Below are 17,500 nucleotides of genomic sequence, written 5' to 3' on the forward strand. Positions count from 1 at the left end.
ACCGCCAGGCCAACCGCCAGGCCAACCGCCAGGCCAACCGCCAGGCCAACCGCCAGGCCAATACACAAACTCGAAACACACACAAGTGATTTCACAGAAGACACGTGCACCCGTGCCATGTTTAGAACTCATGTTCACATGCTGAATTTGAGAGGAGCCATAGATTGCTGTTGCCTCTGGGGGAAAACAGAAAATCTGTCCTAACTCAAACCAGTTTGTCCGTGTGGCTCACTAAAGTGCAGGATACGAACGGTCAAATTCTGTTGTCTGATTTGCATTTAGAGTTTATCTAATCAGTCATTCAGATGGTTCCAATCAGAGTTTTCCACAATGATTCCGTTGGTGAGGAAATAACACAAGCTGAGACGATGCCGAGCACAGAACACACACAGCATGGAATACTGAGCGGTAAACACACACAGCATGGAATACTGAGCGGTAAACACACACAGCATGGAATACTGAGCGGTAAACACACACAGCATGGAATACTGAGCGGTAAACACACACAGCATGGAATACTGAGCGGTAAACACACACAGCATGGAATACTGAGCGGTAAACACACACAGCATGGAATACTGAGCGGTAAACACACACAGCATGGAATACTGAGCGGTAAACACACACAGCATGGAATACTGAGCGGTAAACACACACAGCATGGAATACTGAGCGGTAAACACACACAGCATGGAATACTGAGCGGTAAACACACACAGCATGGAATACTGAGCGGTAAACACACACAGCATGGAATACTGAGCGGTAAACACACACAGCATGGAATACTGAGCGGTAAACACACACAGCATGGAATACTGAGCGGTAAACACACACAGCATGGAATACTGAGCGGTAAACACACACAGCATGGAATACTGAGCGGTAAACACACACAGCATGGAATACTGAGCGGTAAACACACACAGCATGGAATACTGAGCGGTAAACACACACAGCATGGAATACTGAGCGGTAAACACACACAGCATGGAATACTGAGCGGTAAACACACACAGCATGGAATACTGAGCGGTAAACACACACAGCATGGAATACTGAGCGGTAAACACACACAGCATGGAATACTGAGCGGTAAACACACACAGCATGGAATACTGAGCGGTAAACACACACAGCATGGAATACTGAGCGGTAAACACACACAGCATGGAATACTGAGCGGTAAACACACACAGCATGGAATACTGAGCGGTAAACACACACAGCATGGAATACTGAGCGGTAAACACACACAGCATGGAATACTGAGCGGTAAACACACACAGCATGGAATACTGAGCGGTAAACACACACAGCTTGGAATACTGAGCGGTAAACACACACAGCATGGAATACTGAGCGGTAAACACACACAGCATGGAATACTGAGCGGTAAACACACACAGCATGGAATACTGAGCGGTAAACACACACAACATGGAATACTGAGCGGTAAACACACACAACATGGAATACTGAGCGGTAAACACACACAACATGGAATACTGAGCGGTAAACACACACAGCATGGAATACTGAGCGGTAAACACACACAGCATGGAATACTGAGCGGTAAACACACACAGCATGGAATACTGAGCGGTAAACACACACAGCTTGGAATACTGAGCGGTAAACACACACAGCATGGAATACTGAGCGGTAAACACACACAGCATGGAATACTGAGCGGTAAACACACACAGCATGGAATACTGAGCGGTAAAACACACAGCATGGAATACTGAGCAAACACACACAGCTTGGAATACTGAGCGGTAAACACACACAGCATGGAATACTGAGCGGTAAACACACACAGCATGGAATACTGAGCGGTAAACACACACAGCTTGGAATACTGAGCGGTAAACACACACAGCATGGAATACTGAGCGGTAAACACACACAGCTTGGAATACTGAGCGGTAAACACACACGAGCCTTAAAACATGCACACAAAGCTAGAGTATAATACCAACACAGAAACACATTGTCCTGTGGAACTAGAAAGTGGATGGAATACCAACACAGAAACACATTGTCCTGTGGAACTAGAAAGTGGATGGAATACCAACACAGAAACACATTGTCCTGTGGAACTAGAAAGTGGATGGAATACCAACACAGAAACACATTGTCCTGTGGAACTAGAAAGTGGATGGAATACCAACACAGAAACACATTGTCCTGTGGAACTAGAAAGTGGATGGAATACCAACACAGAAACACATTGTCCTGTGGAACTAGAAAGTGGATGGAATACCAACACAGAAACACATTGTCCTGTGGAACTAGAAAGTGGATGGAATACCAACACAGAAACACATTGTCCTGTGGAACTAGAAAGTGGATGGAATACCAACACAGAAACACATTGTCCTGTGGAACTAGAAAGTGGATGGAATACCAACACAGAAACACATTGTCCTGTGGAACTAGAAAGTGGATGGAATACCAACACAGAAACACATTGTCCTGTGGAACTAGAAAGTGGATGGAATACCAACACAGAAACACATTGTCCTGTGGAACTAGAAAGTGGATGGAATACAAACCCACACCTGTGCAGTTTCAGCCATCTTCTGTTCAAACTCGGACTTGGCTGTGGCATATTTTTCCACAAAGCCCTTGTAGGTTTCCGTGGCTTTCTTGGCCTTCACTCCAGCCTGCAGAGATCAGAGACAGACAGACAACAGGAAAAAGCCATCTGTTTTCACATGTCACCATCAGCCTCAGTCACACAGTCCTCTATGGAGCACCAGATCTCACCCGAGCAGACACACATGTGATTCAGAAACAGATCGAGGAAAAAAATATACATTTATTCTGGCATGAAGTACTACTACTCATCTACGTAATGACAGACCGGTGATAAGATATGGAGATACAGAGAACGGGATAGTGATAGGTCATCTACAGCTGTACCTGTGATCTCCCACCTCATATCTCTCTGTGTTGCTCTCTCCTAGTGTAGTTTAGTCTAGTGTACAGTACCTTCTCCTAGTGTAGTTTAGTCTAGTGTACAGTACCTTCTCCTAGTGTAGTTTAGTCTAGTCTAGTCTAGTGTACAGTACCTTGTCCACATCTCTCTGTGTTGCTCTCTCCTAGTGTAGTTTAGTCTAGTGTACAGTACCTTGTCCACATCTCTCTGTGTTGCTCTCTCCTAGTGTAGTTTAGTCTAGTGTACAGTACCTTCTCCTAGTGTAGTTTAGTCTAGTGTACAGTACCTTCTCCTAGTGTAGTTTAGTCTAGTGTACAGTACATTGTCCACATCTCTCTGTGTTGCTCTCTCCTAGTGTAGTTTAGTGTAGTGTACAGTACCTTGTCCACATCTCTCTGTGTTGCTCTCTCCTAGTGTAGTTTAGTCTAGTGTATAGTACCTTCTCCTAGTGTAGTTTAGTCTAGTGTACAGTACCTTGTCCACATCTCTCTGTGTTGCTCTCTCCTAGTGTAGTTTAGTCTAGTGTACAGTACCTTCTCCTAGTGTAGTTTAGTCTAGTGTATAGTACCTTCTCCTAGTGTAGTTTAGTCTAGTGTACAGTACCTTGTCCACATCTCTCTGTGTTGCTCTCTCCTAGTGTAGTTTAGTCTAGTGTACAGTACCTTCTCCTAGTGTAGTTTAGTCTAGTGTACAGTACCTTCTCCTAGTGTAGTTTAGTCTAGTGTACAGTACCTTGTCCACATCTCTCTGTGTTGCTCTCTCCTAGTGTAGTTTAGTCTTGTGTACAGTACCTTCTCCTAGTGTAGTTTAGTCTAGTGTAGAGTACCTTGTCCACATCTCTCTGTGTTGCTCCCTCCTTGCGGAGTCTCTCCTGCTCCACAGTTTTGGCGTTGTAGTTCTCCTTGGACTTCTGTAAGGCTACTCCGGTGGTCTGTATGGTCTGGACTGATTCCAGCGTGGACGCCACCTCCTCCTTGGTCTGAGTAGGAAAGAGGAAGACAGCAACCATTGAAACAAACACATTCATTTTACTGTCCTTGTATGAAAAGCCCATGATTGAAACCACTAAAAATGGAAGCAAAGATCATTATAAATGGTAGAAAGTAGCTTAGCTAAAATGGCAACTTGACATTCTGTGTCTGTGTGTGTGTGTGTGTGTGTGTGTGTGTGTGTGTGTGTGTGTGTGTGTGTGTGTGTGTGTGTGTGTGTGTGTGTGTGTGTGTGTGTGTGTAAGCCTTTTTGTTATGCTGAAAGCTCAAACCCAATTCTGCTAATTCACAGGTAGTGTTTGGTTAGTTAGACCTGCTGACACATACATGCCATAGGAGGTGAGGCTCCGCTGGTTACTGCAGGCAGGATAGAGAACACACACATTCTCTCCAGAATCCATCAGTAGAATCACTCTACAGAAACCCTTCCCCATGGCAGTGACTGAAAGAAGTCTACTTTATTCAGCTCCAGAGGGTAAATATAGGTTATCATTAGCAGCAGCCTACACAGGCAGAGCACAGACACCAGCAAGGACAGACTAGTTGATGAAGCAGGTAACCTAGTGGTTAAAAGTGTTTGGCCAGTAACCGAAATGACGCTGGTTCGTATCCCCGAGCTGACGGTGAAAAATCTGTCGATGTGCCATTGAGCGAGGTACTTAACCCTAATGGCTCTTGTAAGTCGCTCTGGATAAGAGGATCTGCTAAATGACTCAAATGTAAATCCTACAGGAACAAATTGGCGTGTTGTGTTGTGTGATTCTGCCTGCCGGGCTGTTTGTGGGTCTGGGCTTGTTATAAGGAAACAATGTGATGTGTGGTGTCGTGTTTGGTTCTCCATTCCGCACCTTTTTATGGGCCTTGGCCTGGTCATCCACGTACTTCTGCACGTCTTTGATAAGCTCCTGTAGCTTCCTCACCAGCTCCAGGTGGCAGCTGGCCAGCTTCTCTGTGGATGTCTTAAACACATCCCACACCGGGGCAAACGTCCTGCAGCACACAGACTTTATTAACTGGAGATCAGTAGATCATTCATTCTGTGAAGACTGGTCTTATCATTAAATAGGGAGGGTTGATATAGGACACAAACTTCTCTTTTCACCTGACGCACGAGCGTGTGTGTGTGTCTTACCCGAGCTGAGAGAAGTTACCAGCTGACTTGGCAAGTTTGGTCATTGACCTGGCATAGACCTCTTCTATGGTAGCCCTAGAGGGTCAAAGCACAGAACGTTACCTTAATAATTTACCTATTGAATCAGTAACCTCATTCATGATGCGTTCCAAATGACACCCTATTCTCTATATAGCACACTACTTTTGACGAGGGACATTTATGATTCAACTTTCCTCTAGTGAATCAGGTCAACCATAATAAATCCATCAACACAGCACTAAAACCCTCAAATCATCTACCGGTTGGAAGGGGTTCCATTGAGTGTTTACAACAAGTACTATACATGTAAGTCAAGGCCCAAGACAACTCCACACCCACTGAACACTCACAAACACTTGGAACATAAACGTTTGAGTGTTAGTCAGTCTGATTATTAGTCAAAGCAAAGCCCAACCAAGTGGAGAGCTCTGTTCATCAAGGTCTCCCATTTAGTGTAGTGTCGAAACACAGAGACGAGATTCCCTCACCATCCCTCACCATCCCTCCCCTCCCATCCCTCCTATCCATCCCTCCTATCCATCCCTCCTATCCATCCCTCCTATCCATCCCTCCTATCCATCCCTCCCATCCCTCCCATCCCTCCCATCGTATTCAGGACGAATATTGGCTGTGTGTTACAGTAGGCCTATATAAAACACATGGTACAGTACTGTAGGTGCATGGTCTGTTTCTGGCCACCAGAGGGAGCCACAACGCAACGTTTGAGGTATGAGACTTCCTCAAAAGAGACACAGAAAACCATGGGAACACAGATTCAGATTTAAAAAATTTTATTGAACATTTATTTAACATGACAAATTAGTTAAGAACAAATTATTAATTACATTTACATTTACATTTAAGTCATTTAGCAGACGCTCTTATCCAGAGCGACTTACAAATTGGTGCATTCACCTTATGACATCCAGTGGAACAACCACTTTACAATAGTGCATCTAAATATTTTAAGGGGGGGGGGGTGAGAAGGATTACTTTATCCTATCCTAGGTATTCCTTAAAGAGGTGGGGTTTCAGGTGTCTCCGGAAGGTGGTGATTGACTCCGCTGTCCTGGCGTCGTGAGGGAGTTTGTTCCACCATTGGGGAGCCAGAGCAGCGAACAGTTTTGACTGAGCTGAGCGGGAACTGTACTTCCTCAGTGGTAGGGAGGCGAGCAGGCCAGAGGTGGATGAACGCAGTGCCCTTATTTGGGTGTAGGGCCTGATCAGAGCCTGGAGGTACTGAGGTGCCGTTCCCCTCACAGCTCCGTAGGCAAGCACCATGGTCTTGTAGCGGATGCGAGCTTCAACTGGAAGCCAGTGGAGAGAGCGGAGGAGCGGGGTGACGTGAGAGAACTTGGGAAGGTTGAACACTAGACGGGCTGCGGCGTTCTGGATGATTACGATGATGGCCTACCCCGGCCAATGCTGTGCCAATGGTGCACTGCCCTATGGGACTCCCAATCACGGCCTGCTGTGATACAGCCTGGAATCGAACCAGGTCTGTAGTGACGCCTCTAGCACTGAGATGCAGTGCCTTAGACCGCTGCGCCACTGATGGGTAGGTAGGTGTGCAAGTTGATTGTCAGTTACAGCGAACAGTAACGATATAGGCCTAACCCTGAGATGTAAGCTAGTAAGCTACCTGTGACCCATCTAATCAAATGAAATTTTATTTGTCACATACACATGGTTAGCAGATGTTAATGCGAGTGTAGCGAAATGCTTGTGCTTCTAGTTCCGACAATGCAGTAATAACCAATCTACACCACAGACTGGAAAAAAAGACGATATAGGACAAGTCTACGCCTCCACTAACAGGAGCTTACCCAGTGTCAAAGCAAACTTAAGCTGTGGAAACTTTCCTGTTTGTGTGGTAGGCTAATATTTACAGTCTGTGGCAAAACATAGTGCGGTAAATGCAGTGTCTGTTTGAGTGATGAGCACATTTTTGTGTGGGCCAGCCCATCCTGAATTCCAACAGGAGACCTTGAGCAGACGAGGTTATAAAAATAGACCTCAAACACAATGAAAGACATCAAGGCGTGAGAGGAATTCTAAAGGAGGTATGATTAAGCTCCTTATTATGGCTGAGAGGCTACAGGTATGCAGTCCACTGCCAAGGTGTTTTACAGTCTATGGAGTGTTCAGGTGTGCAGGTGGCCTAAATCAGGCCTAAGCCTGGGAGAGTAGGCTACACCACATGCTCGTTCCACAGTTCATTTTCTCTTTTAAGGAGAGCTGAAAGAGGACTGGATTTCCTTAGGTTGCATTAATCAAACTGTTGGCTCCTGGTATAATAATTGCACCGAAGGAGATGGCTGCCTTTTACGATCCCATAATCAATTGTGCATGTTTTTTTTGTGTTATTTGTAACTTATTTTGTATATAATATTTCTCCCACTGTGTCTTATGACCAAAAATTGCTTCTTGATATCAGGGCAGCGATAACTCACCCCGTACTGGATGAATTCTTCTTCAACTAGTCGGACGGGAAGGATTTACTCCAGACACCTGACAAAGCCCTCATCCCCATCATTTGCAGGAGGAAAAGACAGCAATATCGTGGACGAGGGTCCAGTTGCCTTGTAAGGATCCGTCGCTGAGTGGGTAATCTACTTTTACCATCGGTCCTATTAGCCAATGTACAATCACTCGATAATAAAACAGATGAACTACGAGCACGTATATCCTACCAACGGGACATTTAAAAACTGTATCTTATGTTTCTATGAGTCGTGGCTGAACAACGACATGATTAACATACAGCTGGCTGGTTTTAAGATTTTTCGGCAGGCTAGAACAGTGGCCTCTAGTAAGACAAGGGGCGGTGGCTTATGCATATTTGTAAACAGCTGGTGCACGAAATCTAAGGAAGTCTCAAGGTTTTACCTCGCCTGAGGTAGTGTATCTCATAATAAGCTGTAGACCGCACTATTTACCAAGAGAGTTTACATCTATATTTTTTGTACCACCGCAGACGCTGGCACTAAGACCGCACTCAATGAGCTGTATTCCGCCATAAGCAAACAGGAAAACGTTCATCCAGAGGGGGCGCTCCTAGTGGCCGGGGACTTTAATGCAGGGAAACTCATCAGTTTTACCTCATTTCTATCAGCATGTTAAATGTGCAACCAGAGTGAAAAACAATATTAGAATGACCTCTGACACGCTCATAATTGCCCCGTCACATACTCCTGTGTTTACTTGTAGGTCGTTCAGCATGAACCTGATTCCCGGTCTATGGCTGGAGAGCCCCCATCCCCGCAGGAGGCCTTTTGTCTCTTGGTAGGCAGTCATTGTAAATACGAATTTGTTCTTAACTGACTTGCCTAGTTAAATAAAGTTGTTTTTTTATCATTAAAAAAAGAGATCGACAAATGTATCAAATTTAACATCATGATTCAGAATTTTAACACTCAATTATCATAGTGAATTATTGTAATGTTTGTTATGTGTTAATTAATCCCATAGGGGATGGGTTGCCAACTGGTGATTTGATAAGCACATACTATGTCTGGATGTAGCCTTCCTGTCTTCAAATGTGGGTGTTCTGGGAGTGCTAGTTAGCTTAGCTATCTTCAATTATAGCTGTGAGTGCTACTGTAACTAGCTTGCTAAGTTATACAGCTGAGAAGAGCAAAACAGATCAATCAATCAGTTACAGAACAGATACTGTATCCTCAAACACATAACACAGAGAGATATATAGCATCTTCGCCCCCTCTTCCGCCTCACACCCCTCCCCTTGTGCTTCTCTGCCTGTGTGTGCGCCGTTGCTGTGACTTCTCCCACTCATTTGCAGCAGAATTGAGTGGGAAAAGTTGCTAAATGCTATTAAAACCACAGAAACTTTAGGTGGCAAAACTCCCCAAAGGCAGAGCCTGAAAAGTAGAATTTGTCAATAGACTTAACAATAAAAGTCACTGGAGCGGTCTGAAAACGTTCTTAATATAGCGACAAAGTGACTAAATTGGCAACACTTAACGGCATGGAAGACAGTGAGCCAACCCCTATGCCGTGGGAGACCATTGATTGGTAGGCAAATAAGGATTCCTTTATACTGTGGAGTGAATTTGGAAAGTATTCAGACCTTCACATTTTCCACATTAGCTACATTACAACCTTACTCTAAAATTGTGAAATAACATTTAAAAAATGCCTCAATCTACATTCAAAACCCCATAAAGACAAAGCAAAAAAAAGTGTAGAAATGTTTGCAAATGTATTAAAAATAAAACAGAAATACCTTACTAACATAAGTATTCACACCCTTTGCTATGAGCTCAGGTGCATCCTGTTTCCATTGATCATCCTTGAGATGTTTCTAAAACTTGATAGGAGTCCACCTGTGGTAAATTCAATTGATTGGACATGATTTGGAAAGCAACACACCTGTCTATATAAGGTCCCACAGTTGACAATGCATGTCACGGCAAAAACCAAGCCATGAGGTCAAAGGAATTCTCCATAGAGCTCCAAAGACAGGTTTGTGTCAAAGGTTACCAAAACATTTATGCAGCATTGAAGTCCCTAAGGACAAAGTTAACTCCATCATTCCTAAATGGAAGTCTGGAACCACCAAGACTCTTCCTAGCGCTGGCCACTCAGCCACACTGAGCAATCGGGGGAGAAGGGCCTTGATCAGGGAGGTGACCAACAACCCGACGGTCACTCAGACAGAGGTCCAGAGTTCCTCTGTGTAGATGGGAGAATCATCCAGAAGGACAACAATCTCTGCAGCACTCTACCAATCAGACCTTTATGGTTCAGTGGCCAGACGGAAGCCACTCCACAGTAAAAGGCACATGACAGCCCGCTTGGAGTTTGCCAAAAGGTACCTAAAAGTACTCTCAGACCATGAGAAACAAGATTCTCTGGTCTGATGAAACCAAGATTGAACTCTTTGGCCTGAATGTCAAGGGTCACGACTGGAGGAAACCAGGCACTGGTCTTCACCTGGCCAATACCATCCCTACTGTGAAGTGTGGTGGTGGCAGCACCATGCTGCGGGGATGTTTTTATGCGGCTGGGACCGGGAGACTAGTCAGGATTTGTTTGGCCCCCCCTTGTGTACTAAGCCGGTAATACTGTAAATCCCGGGATGGGTGAAGGACGTTATGACAATATGAAAATCTGGATACTGCCCAGCCCTAATGTGTGCACATTTATGGACGGGTGATGTGGCTCATTCGGCCAATAGAATGCTCCCCCTGAACTCATTATTTTGACAGAAGGGGAAGGCATTTTCACATTGGGCTTTACCAATGAGCCAGCATTTGTCACTTTATCGATTGTACCATCAGCTGGCATCCTCCACACCTGACCCAATTTGACTGTGCATGACCTTTAATGGACGGTCAACTTTTAGGTTAACCAGAAAAATTGGTGTTGAGTACATTTTTAAGTAAGTCTCGGATTCATCTCTATGATGAGAACAGCATTGGGTTAAACAGAACCCTCAAAACAAGGGTGAGCGGAGGTTTAACTAAGGAAACACCAAATGGCATAGCCTGGTTACAAACATAATAGTTAGCACATGACACAGCACAAACTGATCCAGAACCAGGCTACCAACAACTTACCTTTCTCTGATGAACTCCGTAAGTTCCTTGGAGGAGATTTGACCATGCTTCATGTTGTGGTAGAGAACATCAAATCCATTGTTTTTTTCACCCTGGGGGAAAAAAGAAGAGATGATTAGCCTAGTAAACTGAAAAACCGGTCAAGGATGAAAGTGTTTCCTTCATGCTTTACTGCCCTGGCCTTCTCCACTATGAGCCTCCTCAAGGTCCTCATCGCCAACAGCCTCGACTGGTCCACCATAGTCATCCTGGCCATAGTGTTTAGGTTCTACAATGCTGCCTATATGTTTCTATGGTCCCTACAATGGTTCTAACAATCCATGTACGGTTCTATGTGGTTTTATGCTCCCTAAAACAGTTTAAACGGCCTCTATATGGTTCTATGCTCCCTGGAACGGTTCTACAATCCCTATACAACTCAGAATGTCCTGAATAACGTTAATGGAGCAGGTTGAAGATGGGTCCTCAACAGTCAGAGACTGTGTAGATTGTGACAGTACTGACTATAGACCACTATTCTGTGTGTTTGTGTAGCAGTAACCATCACTACTCTGGATTGGTGTCCAGTTGCAACAGTGGGTATAACAAAATGCATACACCACCCACCACTCAATAATTCATATGCCATGGACATGTGTAAAACTGTCTGAAGTTTGGCTAGTGTTTGTTTGTTCAGTACCTAAGTAAAAACCCCAAACCAAGGTTATTCAACCCACTGGGTGCCTCAGCTGCAAGCACAACATACAAGCACATATCTATACCTTCTGACTAGGCAGTCACCTCCTTGCATGTCCAAGATAAACATTTGTTCTCTGTTGCTAGGCAGGAACTCAAGTCTGTTCCTATTACTGGTATTGTCAAGCCTGCCTAAGTCCTCTGGTCCCTTCCCAGAGGTTGCTTCTCTTCAACTGTTGAGCTTATCTCGTGTTGAGTTCCACATTCCTCCTTGTCCTAGTTCTACAGAAACTGAGACTAGATTGTTACTCTTCACCTCCTTCCTTAGAAATATTAACTTCACTGAGACAACATACTTCAGAGCCAAAATACACAAACTTTACCAAACCACAATACGAACAGCAGCTTTTCTGTACCAGTCTCTTTAGCACACATTCCACTCCTTGTCATGCCAAAGTTGTTTAATATGACAGGAGTGGAATGATAGCTAAACAGACTGGTACTCAGGCTCTCTGTTTGAATCGTAGGCTACGCGTTAGGGAAGTTCAAAGGTTGTTTGAGGAATACCTTACAGTGGCCTGATCTGACTCCTACACATTATGAGGTGAAACACAAAACTGACTTAAGATCAGTTTAGGCGTCCGCATGCTTCCCACCAGAAACAGTTCAGAAGAATTTTTGCATATATTATGATGATTTTGACATTTTTTGTTGTTTCTGCTGTCCGGACGTTTTGTTTGTTGTTTCTGTCCGGACACACAAGCCTCATTTGTTTGATTTAGACTTCTGTCCGGACACACAAGCCTCATTTGTCCAGACACACAAGCCTCATTTGTTTGTTTTAGACTTGATTTAGACTGCTGTCCAGACACACAAGCCTCATTTGTTTGATTTAGACTTCTGCTGTCCAGACACACAAGCCTCATTTGTTTGATTTAGACTTCTGCTGTCCAGACACACAAGCCTCATTTGTTTGATTTAGACTTCTGCTGTCCAGACACACAAGCCTCATTTGTTTGATTTAGACTTCTGCTGTCCAGACACACAAGCCTCATTTGTTTGATTTGTTTGATTTAGACTTCTGCTGTCCAGACACACAAGCCTCATTTGTTTGATTTAGACTTCTGCTGTCCAGACACACAAGCCTCATTTGTTTGTTTTAGACTTCTGCTGTCCGGACACACAAGCCTCATTTGTTTTTATGCACAGTTTTGTCATTGAGAAATACTGCACCAAATCTTAGATGTAAAATTGCATGCCTAAGATCTCATCTGTAAAAACGCCAAAATTAATGACAGATTTCTTGTTATATTTGATTCATTCTGATTATTTTGAGGAAATGTATACTGGCTACAGCATCTCAAAATGGACAAACAGTACTATTCTCGTTTTTCAAGCAAAGGTATTTTAAGGGTGTATACGAGCACACTCGTTTGGTTGGCCTAGCCAAGTTCCAGCCCAACTGAAGCATGCTGATACCTAGAGGCTACTTCCTCCAGCAGCAAAGGGCTGCCCTGTGGCAGAGCCTAGGTATGTCCAACAGGGGGAAGAAATGAGCAAGCGCATAGTAACTGACCTGGTTCCAATCAGGTTTATCAGGCCTACTCAAGGGAAACTCAGGAAACTAATTCCACAACTACTCAACCTTTGACTTCCTCTTTAGCATGTGGCCCTGGAAATCACAAGATCACAAGCCAACAAATACCAAATGTTCCTCTTACATGAATAAGTTACACAATCCATAGTTATTACTGTACTATGAAACACAATCCATAGTTATTACTGTACTATGAAACACAATCAATGTATTACTGTACTATGATAACTTCAGTACAAATGACTGACTGCTACAAAAGTAGCTTTGATACACAATAGCAAGGGGATGAATAAAGGGACCCTGGCAGGACGCTGTGGTTCACCATGTCAACTGAACCAACCCGTGACTGCCACACAGCCACTTCCTGGTCGCTTCCACACTCAGCAATTTGTATCAGTACCATACAACATCACACCCCGCTGTGCTCATTTAACACATGGGTTCATCCAAGAGGTCAGGGGAGGGTCACGCCAAACGAACCTACAGCCTGGTGCAAATGACGATAGATATTTGCAGGGCAAAGAAAAAAATAGAGAAAGAGGAAAAGCAGAGAAGTCATTTCCTGAAGCCAGACAGAACAGTAATGGTATAGAATAGACTTCCTATTACAGAGTGTGGTTATTTAGAAAACAGTCCAGACTGTGTCGAAATTAAAAATACCAAATGGCACTCTATTCCCTATATAGTGCACTACTTTTGACCAGGGCCGCACAGTGCTCTGCTAAAAAGTATTGCACTATAGGGAATAGGGTTCTATTTCAGACACAACCTACGCCTCAGCTCTGTGGCTATAATCAATAGTGTGACATTAGCTTTAGCACATGACTCACACAGCATGCATCACATAGGCTATCCTAGGCTAACAGCTGCAAATTCTGTCCCGTCTGCTAACTACTGTACAGACCATGGCTGTCACAGACCTCAGTCACTGACTGCAATAACTAGATACCAGGGAAGCTGCAGAGAGTGAGAGACAGAGTGAGAGAAACAGACAGAGGAATAGAGACAGAGAGTCTGAGACAAAATACAACTCCAAACAGGAAGGGCTAATATTCGGTGCTTTTGGAATGCAGCAATATAAAATAAATTCAATACAAATAAATAAATAAAAAAGGCAGGAAACAGGTCTGGGCGTTGTGGCTTTTTCCACCCCACCAGTACAATGCCCCATAGCAACTTGTGAAGAACAGATACACATTCTATACAAGGCAACAGCTTTCGTGGTTTTGAGTCTGAAAACCAACCATGCTGTGTTATATCACTACTCAGAGTTGAAAAAGGAACAGTATAAAGAAGTGAGTGGTACTAGAAGTGCCACATGGCTCTTGACTTGAAATGCACCCTTTGGAGATTCATTGACCAAGTGATTAATATTCTAACCACACATTGTGAAATTCAAGAACACTCAGTCATTACTCTTGGCCTGGCAGTGAGTGGCCTGTTTAAGAATGCAGTGCCCTCCACCCCAGTGAGAGATAACATGTGGAGGGGTTGGGCACGCATATCAATCCATGCCTCTGTGGAGTGAGACGAGAGATGCTCACAATGTCCAATTGAAAGAGCTCAAATCTTCCCAAGAACAGAGCTGAGAGAGAGAAAACGAGAGAGAGCCAGAGAGAGAAAACGAGAGAGAGCCAGAGAGAGAGAGAGAGAGAGCCAGAGAGCCAGAGAGAGAGCCAGCGAGCCAGAGAGAGAGAGAGCCAGAGAGCCAGAGAGAGAGCCAGAGAGCCAGAGAGAGAGCCAGCGAGCCAGAGAGAGAGAGAGCCAGAGAGCGCCAGAGAGAGAGAGAGAGAGAGAGAGCCAGAGAGAGAGAGAGAGAGAGAGAGCCAGAGAGAGAGAGAGAGAGAGAGAGCCAGAGAGAGCCAGAGAGAGAGAGAGCCAGAGAGAGAGAGAGCCAGAGAGAGAGAGAGAGAGAGAGAGAGAGCCAGAGAGAGAGAGAGCCAGAGAGAGAGAGAGCCAGAGAGAGAGAGAGCCAGAGAGAGAGAGAGAGAGAGAGAGAGAGAGAGCCAGAGAGAGAGAGAGAGAGAGAGAGCGAGAGAGAGAGAGAGAGAGAGCCAGAGAGAGAGAGAGCGAGCCAGAGAGAGAGAGAGAGCGAGCCAGAGAGAGAGAGAGAGAGAGAGCCAGAGAGAGAGAGAGAGAGCCAGAGAGAGAGAGAGCCAGAGAGAGAGAGAGCCAGAGAGAGAGAGCGAGAGAGAGAGAGAGAGCGAGCCAGAGAGAGAGAGAGAGCGAGCCAGAGAGAGAGAGAGCCAGAGAGAGAGAGAGAGAGCCAGAGCCAGAGAGAGAGAGAGCGAGCCAGAGAGAGCCAGAGCGAGCCAGAGCGAGCCAGAGAGCGAGCCAGAGCGAGCCAGAGCGAGCCAGAGAGAGAGAGAGCGAGCCAGAGCGAGCCAGAGAGAGAGCGAGCCAGAGAGAGAGCGAGCCAGAGAGAGAGAGAGCGAGCCAGAGAGAGAGAGAGAGCGAGCCAGAGAGAGAGCGAGCCAGAGAGAGAGCGAGCCAGAGAGAGAGAGAGCGAGCCAGAGAGAGAGAGAGAGCGAGCCAGAGAGAGAGCGAGCCAGAGAGAGAGAGCGAGCCAGAGCGAGCAGAGAGAGAGCGAGCCAGAGAGAGCGAGCCAGAGAGAGAGCGAGCCAGAGAGAGCGAGCCAGAGAGAGAGCGAGCCAGAGAGAGAGAGAGAGCGAGCCAGAGAGAGAGAGCGAGCCAGAGAGAGAGCGAGCCAGAGAGAGAGCGAGCCAGAGAGAGAGCGAGCCAGAGCCAGAGAGAGAGCGAGCCAGAGAGAGAGCGAGCCAGAGAGAGAGCGAGCCAGAGAGAGAGCGAGCCAGAGAGAGCGAGCCAGAGAGAGAGCGAGCCAGAGAGAGAGCGAGCCAGAGAGAGAGCGAGCCAGAGAGAGAGCGAGCCAGAGAGAGAGCGAGCCAGAGAGAGAGCGAGCCAGAGAGAGCGAGCCAGAGAGAGAGCGAGCCAGAGAGAGAGCGAGCCAGAGAGAGCGAGCCAGAGAGAGCGAGCCAGAGAGAGAGCGAGCCAGAGAGAGCGAGCCAGAGAGAGAGAGCCAGAGCCAGACAGAGAGAGAGAGCCAGACAGAGAGAGCCAGAGCCAGACAGAGAGAGAGAGAGAGCCAGACAGAGAGAGAGAGAGAGAGCCAGACAGAGAGAGCCAGACAGAGAGAGCCAGACAGAGAGAGCCAGACAGAGAGAGCCAGACAGAGAGAGAGAGAGCCAGACAGAGAGAGAGAGCCAGACAGAGAGAGAGAGAGCCAGACAGAGAGAGAGAGCCAGACAGAGCCAGAGAGAGAGCCAGAGAGAGAGACAGAGAGAGAGAGAGCCAGACAGAGAGAGAGAGAGCCAGAGAGAGAGAGAGCCAGAGAGAGCCAGACAGAGAGAGAGAGAGCCAGACAGAGAGCCAGACAGAGAGAGCCAGAGAGAGAGCCAGACAGAGAGAGCCAGACAGAGAGAGAGAGAGCCAGACAGAGAGAGAGAGAGCCAGACAGAGAGAGAGAGAGCCAGACAGAGAGAGAGAGAGAGCCAGACAGAGAGAGAGAGAGCCAGAGAGAGAGAGAGCCAGACAGAGAGAGAGAGCCAGACAGAGAGAGAGAGCCAGAGCCAGAGAGAGAGAGAGAGAGAGAGCCAGACAGAGAGAGAGAGAGAGCCAGACAGAGAGAGAGCCAGACAGAGAGAGAGAGAGCCAGACAGAGAGAGAGAGAGAGCCAGAGAGAGAGAGAGAGAGCCAGACAGAGAGAGAGAGAGACAGAGAGAGAGAGCCAGAGAGAGAGAGAGCCAGAGAGAGAGAGAGCCAGAGAGAGAGAGAGCCAGAGAGAGAGAGCCAGAGAGCCAGAGAGAGCCAGAGCCAGAGAGCCAGAGAGAGAGAGCCAGACAGAGAGAGCCAGACAGACAGAGAGCCAGAGAGAGAGAGAGAGAGAGAGCCAGACAGAGAGAGAGAGAGCCAGAGAGCCAGAGAGCCAGAGAGAGCCAGAGAGAGAGAGAGAGCCAGAGAGAGAGAGAGCCAGAGAGAGAGAGCCAGAGAGAGAGAGCCAGAGAGCCAGAGAGAGAGAGAGAGAGAGCCAGAGAGAGAGAGAGAGCCAGAGAGAGAGAGAGAGCCAGAGAGAGAGAGAGAGAGCCAGAGAGAGAGAGAGAGAGCCAGAGAGAGAGAGAGAGCCAGAGAGAGAGAGAGAGCCAGAGAGAGAGAGAGAGAGAGAGAGAGAGAGAGAGCCAGAGAGAGAGAGAGAGCCAGAGAGCCAGAGAGAGAGAGAGCCAGAGAGAGAGAGAGAGCCAGAGAGAGAGAGAGAGCCAGAGAGAGAGAGAGAGAGAGAGAGAGAGCCAGAGAGAGAGAGAGAGAGAGCCAGAGAGAGAGAGAGAGAGAGAGAGAGAGAGCCAGAGAGAGAGAGAGAGAGAGCCAGAGAGCCAGAGAGAGCCAGAGAGCCAGAGAGAGCCAGAGAGAGAGAGAGCCAGAGAGAGAGAGAGAGCCAGAGAGAGAGAGAGAGCCAGAGAGAGAGAGAGAGAGAGAGCCAGAGAGAGAGAGAGCCAGAGAGAGAGAGCCAGAGAGAGAGAGAGAGAGAGCCAGAGCCAGAGA

The 17,500-nt window shown here is 46.4% G+C and overlaps 1 protein-coding gene across 6 annotated transcripts in view; it reads right to left on the reverse strand.

The window, feature by feature from the left end:
- The window catches only part of LOC123989313 (F-BAR domain only protein 2-like), a 108,780-nt gene that overhangs the window by 61,274 nt on the left and 30,006 nt on the right, over nt 1-17,500 (reverse strand). For all 6 annotated transcript variants that reach the window (XR_006830551.1, XR_006830550.1, XM_046290241.1 and 3 more), the window contains exons 2-6: nt 10,675-10,766; nt 5,072-5,146; nt 4,788-4,929; nt 3,777-3,929; nt 2,571-2,675 (exon numbers count right to left, since the gene is read on the reverse strand). Coding sequence is in view for 4 of the 6 variants with exons in the window: in XM_046290241.1 (XP_046146197.1) it covers nt 2,571-2,675; nt 3,777-3,929; nt 4,788-4,929; nt 5,072-5,146; nt 10,675-10,766 (567 nt within the window). In the remaining 2 variants the exon portion in view is untranslated. The remainder of the gene's footprint in view (nt 1-2,570; nt 2,676-3,776; nt 3,930-4,787; nt 4,930-5,071; nt 5,147-10,674; nt 10,767-17,500) is intronic.

Source organism: Oncorhynchus gorbuscha, linkage group LG11 (assembly GCF_021184085.1).
Source record: "Oncorhynchus gorbuscha isolate QuinsamMale2020 ecotype Even-year linkage group LG11, OgorEven_v1.0, whole genome shotgun sequence".
NCBI classification, from domain to species: Eukaryota; Metazoa; Chordata; class Actinopteri; order Salmoniformes; family Salmonidae; genus Oncorhynchus; species Oncorhynchus gorbuscha.